General features: G+C 37.4%; 1 protein-coding gene across 1 annotated transcript in view; it reads right to left on the reverse strand.

Moving 5' to 3' along the window:
• LOC134335229 (multiple C2 and transmembrane domain-containing protein 1-like) overlaps positions 1 to 13,496 on the reverse strand; it is a 164,072-nt gene that overhangs the window by 99,567 nt on the left and 51,009 nt on the right. Inside the window, exon 2 of the mRNA XM_063017727.1 lies at positions 10,687 to 10,807. Within this exon, the coding sequence (XP_062873797.1) occupies positions 10,687 to 10,807 (121 nt within the window). The remainder of the gene's footprint in view (positions 1 to 10,686; positions 10,808 to 13,496) is intronic.

The following is a 13,496-nucleotide window of genomic DNA, read 5'->3' on the forward strand; positions in this document are numbered from 1 at the left end:
AAAATATAAAGGTTATCATTTTATAAAGTTTATCAAAATTATACAGTTATACATTATCTGAGGCTGAGGTTCTCCTTGGTCAGGTGAGGGGTGGTGCAGTGGTAGAGAAAGTTACTATCAGGGACTTGGACACAAGCAGATTAGGAGAAAAGGCGGGGGATGCACAAAATAATAATAAAAATGAATACAATAGTAACATCTAGTAAACTTTACGTTTTTAGATGGAAATGACCTGTTTATTAAAAAGGCAAGTTAAGAATGAAGAATGCAGAAAGCATTTTAGAACACACAACGGATGGGCTACATCAACCCAAGACCACATCAGGTTTCACTACTGTCAGCCAAGAACAAGAATCTGAGACTACAGTGAGCAGAAGCTGCTTAACCAGCATCAATCAATGAAACTAATCTGTTTTGTGTTAGCAGTTCAGGCTGATTCTAGCTGTGATGTAATAGTGTGGGGAACGGTCATAGTTTCCAGACCCACCAAAACTCTATCAGGATATACAGTAGAAATAAGCCCTTTAGATTCTTTTTATTATGTACAGAGTCATATTTCAGAATCGCCAGTAGATGGAACTCTGTCCCATTGTTTTTTCCTAACATGTCGTGTGCTGCGGTCGGTTTATTAGCATTTTAGCTGATAGCAGATGAGCAATTCGGAGCAATTTGCCTTTTACTAGATGTATTGTATGCCATCGACATTTGGTAGTGCCAAAGCATTGTTTATATGGGTAATTAACCTTTACTGGTCTAGATTTGGGTCACGCTTTAGGCCACAGCCTAAACTAGAAATTTTAACTACAGTTTCTGTGTGTGTGTTGTAAATTATTTACCAGTGTGGGCACTGTAATTAAACCACTAAATCTTAAAGGAATTCTTATTTAACCCACTTCATGCTCACAGATTTCTTACAGCTCTCACCATAACCTCGTTAAAGCTTTATCTTCCTCAGCCATACACTGAAATTCATCACACCAGCCTACATGGGTGACCGTACGTCCTCTTTCTCCCAGACATGTTCTCTCTTTTGTACCCTAAAATGCGTCCGGCAGGGATTTCTAAATCATCAAAAATGTCCAGGATTCATCTTTTGTAGTCTGCGTGCACTATTCTTTGTGTGGCTTCCTGTAGCTGCACGCTTTCAGTTTAAAACGCTGATGCTCGTCTACAAAGCCAAAAATGGACCAGCCCCAAGCTACTTTCAAGGTCTAATCAAACCCCGCTCTGTACCACGCAACCTCCGAGCCACTAGTCTCGCTCGACTTGATCCTCCACCCAGGACTAGAGGAAGACAAGCATCAAGGCTTTTCTCTGTACTGGCACGCAAGTGGTGGAACGAACTTTCTCTGTCTGTCCGAACATCTGAGTCTCTTGCTGTCTTTAAAAAACGATTAAAAACCTTCATCACCTCTTTACTAAACACTTAAGCTGACTTGTACTTACTTACTAACACTCTTATTCATTTCTTTAAAAAAAAAAAAATAATAACATTGGTTCTAACAGGGTTTTAGCATATTTGTGTTCTTGAACTGGTATCTACTTAAACTAAAGTAATGAAATGTTTTCTATGGAAGCACTTCTGTAAGTCGCTCTGGATAAGAGCATCTGCTAAATGCAGTAAATGTAAATGTGTTTTTAAGTAATAAGATTATCTGACCATAAAAGCATCTGCATGAAATTACTTTGCCAATCCACACCCCATGGCCCATGCTGCCATCCTGCCAAGTGTCCTCTTTTTTGAAAACCAAAATATGGTCAGCATACTTTACATCATCACCAAAACAATTATCCTTAAAATGCCCTCTTGACTTATTCCTGATTCGTAACTAGTTACAATATACAGCCTACATGTTAGATTGTCTATGTTGGCCCCCTATTTGCAGATGTAATACCCTAAAGATAATAAAGTGTGATTATTTTAACTGTTTAACATTTAATTTCTAAGATATTCACCTTGAGGTTAAGGTCACAGATTTGCACTTGCTACTGCTTGCACTGGGCAATGTTCATATTTAATTAAGCGATATATCACATATTAATTACACTTCAACACCAAGCACTCTATTATAGATTCATAGATTACTTTATGAGCTACATCTAACATATAGATGCACTTTGTGTGTACACAATTACTTACTGAGCCCATCTGTTGCTCTGCACAATTCATCACCCCCCTGAGATCTGAGATCGGCAGTGGAATGGGCAGAATTTTGTCCATCTGCCCTGCCACTAATGGCCAACAGGGGGCACAGGGCACAGGCAAACGACTGTCTGTAGTGGTCTCGGTCTCTGTGACTTGGCAGTAATGCACTGCAATTGAGAGATCCTTTTAAATGCCGGGATTTTGCTTGCTGGCTCATGTCCTTGCTTCAGTGACTCCTGCACGCTCTGTGAGGCCAGTCCAGTGTGAATTCAACTGTGGGGCTCCGGTCAAAAGGGTGCGTTCACACCATCTCTGCAGGCAGCTTGACCATACAGGGTGGTTACTCCATGATGGCCAAAAGGTGCCACAAAACCATCTGAATTCCTCAGAAAAAGATCAAAGAATGTCCCACAAAAAAGACATCTAAATATATATAATTTAATGTCTGCAGTAATTTACTTAAAACTATTTACAAATCACATTTGCAGAAAAGTTGGGACTTATTCTAAAATAATATTTACATTTAAAGCATACGCTTTTATCCAAAGCTACTTACAATTATGTCTCAACACAATTTTGAGCAATTGAGGGTTAAGGGCCTTGCTCAGGGGCCCAACAGGGGCAACTTGGCAGTGGTGGGGCTTGAACCGGCAACCTCCTGGTTACTAGTCCAGTACCTTAACCACTGAGCTACCACTGCCACTAATAGTAAATTCTCTTGAACATTTATTTAATTAACATAAGTACAAGGAAATGATTTCCAATGTTTTTACTAGTCAACCTTATTGTAAGATATATATATATATATATCTATATATATATATATATATATATATATATATATATATATATATATATATATATATATATATATATATATATAAATTGATGCCTACAATGCACTTAAAAATTGGGACATGGGACAAGTGGTCATGTTTACCACTGTTTCCACATTTTGTGGAACTGGGGTTGAAGCAACATATACTGATATATAGTGATGTAGAAAATACTTTGGTTATATCAACCACAGAATCAGCTGCTCAGTATAATCCATTCACACACCCTCTCAGCCACTTGACAGCACTTCACAAGCACTTCAAATTCACTTCAACCATACACCTTTACTCAGCATTTATGGATTCCATCAGAGCCACTGTACTATAATAAATACAGATTATGTGGGAAACATTTCTTTATAATTACACTTTTCACCTCAGTATGACATGGCACAGCTCAGTATGGCACGGATCCTCATCACGACTCCTATTCGTTTCTAAAGTATCTACAAAAATGCAAACCACTATATAAATACAAAGATACAAAACGCTTTATGGGTTTGTAAAATTCTGTTAAAAGGAGAACAGAGTGAGACAGAACAACAAAAAAGCTATTACTGCACACAGGCATCCAGTTACAATCGTAAAGTCGTCATAAATATAATTCCATTTAAGCCTGTAGGCAAGAAAAGCCTGAGGTAGGAGAGTAGCACAGAATTATATGGTCCAAATAAAGTGAACTGGAATGCACCAGCTTTAGCCTGATGTGTGTGAGAATCTGCTATGGTCTGCTAGTCACCAGGAAATCTTAAAATGTTGTCAGACAAATCCACCAGATATTGAAGGTTTATGAGATCCATCAGTTAAATGGGATACTTATCACAGCAGTAATATTCTTCTCTTCCTCTGAAATTGATAGACACATCAGTGGTGGGACACGGCACCTAATTCTTTATAGGTCTATAAACCAAGCAGAAAGCAAAGTCAATGCTGCAGGCTGATCAGCATGAAATTAAAGTTACGGTTTGGTGTAAATGAAAGGAAATACACTACATTTATGTGCCAAAATCTAATCTAGTGGAATTTATTTATTTCTTTATTAGAATTTTAACGTCATGTTTTACTCATTACACAAGATTCATCAGTTCAAGTCTTTTTTAATGTCAAACACAGTCATGGACAATTTTGTATCTCCAATTCACCTCACTTGCATGTCTTTGGACTGTGGGAGGAAACCAGAGCTCCCGGAGGAAACCCACGCAAACAGGACCCAGACAGAAAGGACCCAGAGCGCTCCACCTGGGGATCGAACCCAGACCCTTCTTGCTGTGGGGCAACAGTGCTACACACGGAGTTAGTGGAATTAACTTTACATTTTTAATCAGATGTTTACCAATCTGATTAAAAATGTTGAAATTATGTTCTGATTGCCACATTGGTTTGGCATCTGAACATCTGTCCTAGCTGATGAGTTTAGGTGTTTCAGCCCTACTCTTCGCTAACAGGTATATAAACTAAATTACCTAAAATAAATTATTCTGTTCCTTTCCAGTTTCAGCATGACTGTGCTCCATATAAACATGTTGCAGAGGTTTGGTTTCAAGAAACCCCAGTGGTCTGGACAGAGCCCTGACCTCAACCCAAGTAAAATCTTTTGGATAAATTAGAATGCCGGTTGCAGGTCAGACCTTCTCCTCATACCACTCCCGGACCTCACAAATGCCTCCAGACTAATAAGACAAAAATTACCACAGGCTTACATTACAATGTTCTGAAAAGCCTTCTCAGATGAGTGAAGATTGATATAGGTACAAAAAAGGGGTTAACTCCATATAATGTCCATAGTTTTGGAATTGGATGCCCAACAAGCTCAAGATTGTGTGTCCACATATTTTTGGCCATCAATGTATGTATAAATGTACACTCACACCCAAACATAAAACAACATTATGTGCATAAACTTGTCCAAGAGTTCCTGCAGTAATTACCATATTGCCCCCAGCACATCTCACCATACACTTACAGAGTCCACTCAATTGCTGAGCAGTTTATGTGCCACACTAGGGCAGTTAATGGCAGAACGTCCAGCTAATAGCTCTTGAATAATTAATTTAAAGAAAAGCAGTCTGACTACAGAAAAGCATTTTACTAATTCATAAAGAAAAAGAGAGTTGCAACATTTGTAGTAACATAAAAATGGTAGAAATTTTATTCCAAAGAAACGTTTCAGAGAGCGGCCAGAAACAGTTTTTTTTCTTTTTGCATTCCCACTGTTTTTCACAAGCAAATCATTTCCAATTCCATATTACAGTTCATTTGCTGCTAGCAGAGGTCACATTTGCAGCAACTATAAGGATAAACCCCATCTGACCCATCCAACCTTCCCTTCTTCATACAAGGCCATTAGTGTCTGTTGATCGTCCATCCAAGCCAGCAGATTCCAAGATTCCAAGAATCTTGAGAACTAGAACTCATTATGGTGGTGGGCTGGCATACTAGACTGCTCCGCCACCTGAGCACCCACTCATGGTGATGATCCCATGACCCACTACAGAATTTTGCCAAATAGTTTCCTTTCCAGTGGCTAAACTTATGACCTTACATGTGCTGGTGCTTCACACTGTAAAAATGATTTGGATGGCTTTATGGGCACAGCAGTTTAACCTCCAAGTGCACACTCAGTAAATTATAGATCCATGCTGTGCAAGAGCTTGAGTGTGTGATGGAGTAAAAGCTAAACATCAGACAATCAGGCATAAACACAAGCATTGGCTAATACCAGTACATATTGAAAATGTAACCATGTACTGCTCAAAACCTTTCTTATCTTCATAAATGCTGTTATGCTACCAAACAAAATCCACTCGTGTCTGTATTTAAGATGTTTCTCAAATCTGCTACAATGCCAGTGATGTAATATGGTGAGCCCCCTCTGCTCAGGCTGGTCGGGCATTTACACAGACATGATTGGCTGTGTAAATGCCTGAGGCATGGATGACCGAAACCCTTTGATGGATTGGCACCCTATCCAGGTATTTCTGCCATGCACCCAGTGTTTGACCAGTTGATAAATTCTATTTTCATTATTCACTACATCCATAATTTACATTACACCTACACTTGGATTCATTTCATTTCAGTTCAAATAAGAAGCAGATTGTGTTGTGGATGAGCATGTAATTCTCAGCAAACTGACCACTCAAATCCTGTTGACCTACTTCCCTCAGGCAAGGTCAATTTTGCCTCTTAGATGCGCCCAGCCAAGTTAAAATAAACTCCAGCGCTCATATGGGTTAGCATGTTTATCAGATCTTTAATTAAACATAACCAATTACTGAGAATTCCTTTAGTAATAGATATAATTGCAATTTTCCAGAATAAATTGGTCTTTTATAAAACTTCAAGTACTTTTCTTTCTTCGGGCTTATAATGTTCCGCTCGAGAAGCTTTAGAGGAATCAATACAAACCAGAAAAATCCAGGCTACATTAAGAGAAAGAAATAGAATTTCCTGCAGTGATTTCCTCAGTAATGAAACTCAGTCCTGAGATATGATCAACCCCTCATGGCAGGCAGCCACAATCTACGGGATGATTAATATTGTGCTGATTATACGGCTAAAAGTATGTATACAGCTTGTTAGACTTTTCCATTTTGAAACCATGTGCTTTAATATGGAGTCCTTTATGCTTGCAGCTATAACAGCCTCCTCTCTTCTAGGAAGACACTTTACAAAATCTTGGAATGTGTCTTTGAAAATGTGTGACCATCCAGTCCAAAGAGCATTTGTGATGTCAGGTAATGATGTTGGACTAAAAGTCACAAACGTTTTCAGTAAGGATCATGTCAGAGCTCTGTGCAGGACAAAGGAGTTTTTCCAAACAAAACTCAGAGGTATAATAATTAGATATAATTATAATAATTAGCTCTTTAAATTGTCAGTTCAAGTGTTGTTTAATAATTGTGAGAGTTGTGAGATAATTAAAAGACTGGGCAGAAATATCTGAATCCAGATGTTCAAAGCTGATAAAGACAAATCTCAGTATTTGTTGCCAAAGGATGTTCAATTAAGTATTGTCCTATTTTAAATTTGCAATATTTAATTGTCTGCTGTTTTTGTTTAAATAACCTAAGAAACTGATTTACTCTATTGAGTAATCTATCTAATTTAGTATTTACTGAGGAAGCATTTTGGCAGTTTCTTTTAACCAAGAATGGAAATTTATTAGTCAACGTTTAGCCAATAACCAACAACCATATTGCATCCTATTACAATAAAAACATATCATAAAACTTCAAATCAACAAGCTTATGCTTACTTTCATTGAACCGCATAACATAATAAACAATGCAGTAATGTGGAACAGTTCATTGAACATAAACAATATGAGCAAAACTAGTTCAGCATTTGGAACATAGATTCTATAAATGCGGTAGCCAGTAGCGAACAGTTATTACAACGGTTAAATAAACATCCTATTAATAATTAATAGCAAAGCAGCCAGTATAATATAACTTATAATGGCATAGATGAGCTGTAATAAAGTGATATGCATAGTTTTATGTTTATACTTTGATGATGCACAATATCCACATCATTTTTGTAATTAAAGTCATCCACGCTCATAGAGTTTATCATGCAGCCCAGACCCCATACTGTTGCAAACCAGTTTCTCTGTTTGTAATCTTTTAAAAGTTTGCGATTTTTTAAGTACTATCGATGTATTAAAATGCTCTGTAGCACTGTTCCTTTAAATGAGTTTATATACATACCAGGCACATGTTTGTCAAGAGTACTTCTGTGGTTTTACTCTCTAATCAAATCAAGCAACAGCTGTTGGTAATAAATGCAAATGCCTTTTATAACCAACGGCATTACCTGAACAAGACTTAAATGTAAGTTATCAGTTAACAGGTTAATCATTAACATCTCTACTATTTCTAATAGTGTTTTTATAGTATAGTAGGTCAAATATATAAAAAGAACAAACCATTAACAGCAAATTCTACAGAGCAAGCTACACATCCTTAAACATTAATAATGATCCCATCCGAAAACTTGTGACAGGTCATAAAAAAGATCATTAAATAATGCATACTGAGTCATAATTAAACTACATTTTTCATTTAATTCCCTCAGGGTACAGGATGTTAACCTCATAAAAGAAAGTTTGGAACTTCCACTAAAATAAGAACAATACAGAACTCCACAAGAGCAGACATTTATGCAGCCTTTTCGGGGTCCAGTGATGGCCCTTAGCTCTGAAGTTCGAGTACAGGCCATAATATACCAATAAACTAGTGCCAACCAAGACTGACCAATTACATAAACTTATTGTATGTACTAGATGAGCAGACATTAAGAAAAATTAAATACTTGGTGGGTGTGCCCTTTTAAAAGTGTCTTTAATGTATTTGTCCACTTTTTTTTTCTATTTAGGGTAAAAACACACCATAAACAGAGTTCAGATTATCAAAAATAATCACACACTTACCCATTTAAACTCACTCACCTGTTAGAATAGTAGATAGTACCCATTATTACATTTCTGTCAAGTGCCAAACCTATCTCTTGTTTTCTGTTTTGACCAATGCCCATGTGGTACTGCACTGATATTGTAGAAACGAGGACAACGTTGGTTTTATTTACTAAAGTTTACGAAAGTGCATTTTATCAGGGTTTTTCTGTTTAAATCACTGTTTTTGCATAGTATGTAAATATCTGAATTAGGGATGTTAATTATTAGCTGATTAACCGATAACTGACAGAAGTAATTGTTCAATCAATGCTGTCAGTTAAAAGGAAAATTCAGAAAAATTCATTTCCTCTGGCTGAGAGTTGATTTGAACTTAGAGAGGAGCAGACTGTTGAACTGGGACGCAGCCTAGGTGCACAAACCTATTTAGAAATAATAACCTAATCAGAGCAAAAAAAAAACTTTTGCAATGCATTTATATTATTTAAATAAAAAAGGGCAGAACTATTAAACATTAAAATAGCAAACTGAAAATGTTTGGTGTCAGTATGGAGTCTGAATAACATTCTTTATAAAACGGATAGTTCTGGTACTAAAATCTGATTGGCTGAGCCTCGTTCGAAGCCGTTGTAAAATCCCCGATAAACGCACACCTATGACCACCTCACATCATTCCATATTAATACGCCACTGAAAAGAAAAAGTGAATGTTATGTTCGCCCTCATGTTGCCTAGCAACACTGTTAACGAACTACCTGGGGTCGCGGAAGAATGCTTTTTGTAAGTGTTTTTGTAAATAAAAACATTTATAAATTGAACATTGTTGTATTTTATTATATTTTATGTTGACCGCCGTTTTATAAAAGCAATAAGCCACTCGAGAGACTGCGTTACTGCTATGATTTTATCACGGGGAAGGTTGTTTTGGCACGACGCGAAGCGGTAACGCACGGTCTCTCGTGGCTTATTGCTTTAATAAAACACCTCCGTTTTATTTTCTGCTCTTTTCTATTTTATTATTATTATTTTCTTGCTGCTCATAGATGATCATTATGTTATTGCCATAGAAAAGCTGGAATTATATCTGCAATACCCACCGACTCACTGAGTTTGGGTAACAGGAGCAAAAATAAGCCTTGATCAGCTGATCATCAGTAGCATAAACAATCCCTCAAATTTCAACTGAAATTTTCCCTGTATGCCTGTGTCTGGCATATACAGGTGAGCTTCTCATTATTCCTCCCATTATGTGAGAGTGTGTATCCTTTCCCAGATGAGAGACTGTCTGGCCAGGCATCCCATCAGCCCCAAATGAGGCCATAACTACTCCAGTCAAAACTATCCCCCTGGCACTGACATGCTTCCTGAAATGTACTCCTTCACACGAGCATCTTCTATCTAGCTATACTCAGCCAAGTTTTCAGATAATGGACCAGAAATGCAAAAGGGCTCCATCAGACCTGCCTGTTGTCTACCAAGATGCAAACAAATTAGGACAATGTAGACTCTGGAGATGCTGCTGAGAGCCTGAGGGTATTTGATTTAATTTGAGTGGTATTGATTTTGGAAAATACCAGATGATTTTGGATCATCTCCAAAATCCTTTGCAAGGGTAACGATAATATACAGTTTAGTCCTGCAGCTTTGAAACCAGTATGGACAGTCCAGTGTTTTACATATTTGATCTATAGTTGGTGCATCTGTAACATAATTCCATGAAAAGTATCTTACATCCTACCTAATTACTAAGTTTAGGTCTTCCAGCCACACCCACTGCTTACAGATGAATAAAATCAGACTTTTCCTGTGTCCTAGCAATCCAACGGCAATTCAGTTAGCAATCGGTTAGTCAAAATGACCATGATGTTGAAGTGTAAAGCAGCTAAAAACACTACTCGGGTGAGTTTGGAAACACAGACAAGTATTTTTGTATTTGAGACAGAGTCTCGCAACATTGCTGAATGTTCTAGGTTTCCATTCAGCTCTTAAGGTAGGCTATGTTTTGTATTGTAGCTTTCACTGATCATTTAATTTTTGAGTGTGGTTTAACAAATGTCGTGAAACTTGGCACTTTTCTCTAAAAATCCTTGAGATCTGTGATTTTTGAACAATGAGGTCAGTGAAATTAAGCATAAATTAAACATTTTGAATTTAGTAGGGCCCTACTTATACTCTACAAAAGCATTGATCAGAGATCAGATTAATAAAACATAAATATTCCAGATTAGGGCGTCCAAATTATAAAGGACTCTTTCTTAAAAAGCACAGAGATCCATGAAAAGTCCTACCTCCTCTGTCCCTGATGGCAAGATTATGGCCTTTTTTCAGAACGATGTCCAGCTGGTACATCCCGGGGCATATGATGACAGGTGGAGGATCCACATTACTCACCCCAACAGTGTTGATGCCCTGTGGAGGACAAAATATAGCATGAGTGACCTAAAAGCCTATATCCTTAATGTGCAAGCTCAAGGCACAGAAAATCCAATTTTACTACAGAGCGTCCTTAAACACTTCTGTCGCCTATGAAATTACAGTAATAATGCTATGTTATATCAGACATTACATTCCTGGCTTCTAGCAGGAGTAAACCATGGTGAATGAACTGTAGGGTAATGTAGGTGATATTACTAAATATATTCAAGAGGCTTCAAATGTAATTTACATAATGTAACTTTAAACGTCCAAAGATGTCACTACTGTTGTCATTTTTCTTCCAATATGTCACATTTTACCACTTTGTCTATTTAAAAATGCTAACATTTAAATAGCAAAAATGGTTGAAACTATACATATGACTTCATTAAAAAATCATAAGCCAATCTGTGCATTTTTATTACATATTACCTTTCATAGGACAAAAACTTTACTTTGTTAAAGTAGACAAGAGCTAAAAAGTTTGGGATTAAACTGTCAATAACAATGTAATTGAGCTGAACAAGCTGCTGTCAAGCTAGAAATGGATGCCAAATAGAAAGTGTGCATTAAAACACCTCCAGTGAACTGAATAAAATATTAAATATAGTACGTTATTACATTATATATTTATTACGCTAAGTTACAGACATTGGCTTGCTTGTGTTAATAATTAAACTCCTTCTGCAATAAACAGTGTTGGGTTTTAATAAACTATAGGCCAAGTACAGTGGACAGTGGTAGCCTAGTGGGTAGAGCTTTGGGCTGTCAATCCGGCTCTGCCATGCAGCCACTGTTGGGCCCTTGAACAAGACCCTTAACCCTTTTGGCTCCAGGGGCTGCGTACAGTGGCTGACCCTGCGTTCTGACCCCAGCTTTCAAATGAGCTGGGAAATGCGAAAAAAGAATTTCATTGTACTGTACATCTGAATATGTATATATGACAGATAAAGGCATTCATTCAATTCATTCAAGTATATGTGCCTGATTTCAGTAGAGTTCATAGTTCATACTCGTCATACTCAGTCCATACTGACCAACACAACACTTGTCTCCGGTTTCCTCCCACAGTCCAAAGACATGCAAGTGAGGTGAATTGGAGATACTAAATTGTCCATGACTGTGTTCGATATAACCTGTGAACTGATGAATCTTGTGTAATGAGTAACTACTGTGTGTCATGAATGTAACCAAAGTGTAAAACATGACGTTAAAATCCTAATAAACAAACAAACAAACAACACTTGTTTTTTGGTCCCAGACTGTGTCCAAAAAGTCCCTCTTATTTATTGTAAGCCTTTGTATAAATGGCACTGTTTTTGTCTGCACTGTGTTTATTGTATTGTTTGCACTTGTGGTCTGTGTTGCACCATAGTCCTAGAAGAACGTTGGTTTGTAATAGAATATAGCTAAAATAACAATAAACCCTCCTAAATATTGCAAACATCTTCCCTAGTGTCAAATGTACTGGACCATGCTCTGAATGAGCAGTGTTTCTCTACATCCTACTGAGAAAGATCTCCAGATTACCCCCAGTCACCGACAGCTACAAACGGGCAAGAGCTAACCCCCATTTATTGTAGTCTATCTGTTAAAGTGACAGATGACTAGCAAAAGTGAAATTTCAAAAGCACTGAACCAAGCCACTGCAGAATTATGTCCCCCATGTCAAGGACATCAGACATCTAGATTGAGAAGAAAAGAGCTGATACAGCATCTTCGAGGGTTATGATTTTTCATACTGTATATTAAGCAGTGGCATATTTTTATTATAGTTTAAATCCCCCTTGCAATCCCCCTACAGAGCTGTAAGTTTGGCCTCCACATACAAGCCTTCTTACACAAACCTTTATATAAGAAAACCCTGTGTTTATGTGGGATTGTGGAAGGAAACCAGAGAACCAAAGGAAACCCACACAGACAGGGATCAGCCTATTAAAGTACTATTTATTCAGGACTATGAATCAGAGTAGAAAGTTAAACTTCTTGCTGTAATGTATATCCACCATGACACAGATGTGCTAAATTTAAACATAGTGGATTATTCATTAATTCGTGCTTATTCATTCATTAATTCATTAATCTTCTGTGACCACTTTATTTATAATTCATAGGGTATGGTGGGTTTTGTAAAAATATGCTGCTTAATTATTATAGTCATAAATCAGAAGCTGGTGGGCGGGTCAAAACACATCAATAAGTCAAATTGTTCGATCTATCTGCATAATATGCTGTCAGAACAGCTTTGACATGACAAATAGAGACATGTGATACCCAGAAGTACTGTGATACCCAGTGCCAGAACATCACCAGTAGTTCCTTCAATTTATGCAGGCTGCACATGCCCCGCCATCCACAGGATCCTGAAAGAAAACAGGATTCGCCTGACCAGTGGACTTTCTTCGTTGTTTTGATGTCCAGTTTACTTTCAGATGGTAAGCATGGACACTCCATACACGCAAGGCTTTGATGCACTATGTTGTCACACATTCACCTCATTATCAGTACTGAAATTATCAGTAATTTCGAGCGCTTGGGGTCCGTAAAAAACATGAAAGTCTTCATGATCCACAGGTTTTCACAAAACCCACCATGACCACATAAACAATGTACAATTTAAAATTTTTGCCATTTTTAGCATCAACAAATGCAACCAAGTGCTTCCAATGTCTTTCCAATGTAA

Source organism: Trichomycterus rosablanca, chromosome 21 (assembly GCF_030014385.1).
Source record: "Trichomycterus rosablanca isolate fTriRos1 chromosome 21, fTriRos1.hap1, whole genome shotgun sequence".
Lineage (NCBI taxonomy): Eukaryota > Metazoa > Chordata > Actinopteri > Siluriformes > Trichomycteridae > Trichomycterus > Trichomycterus rosablanca.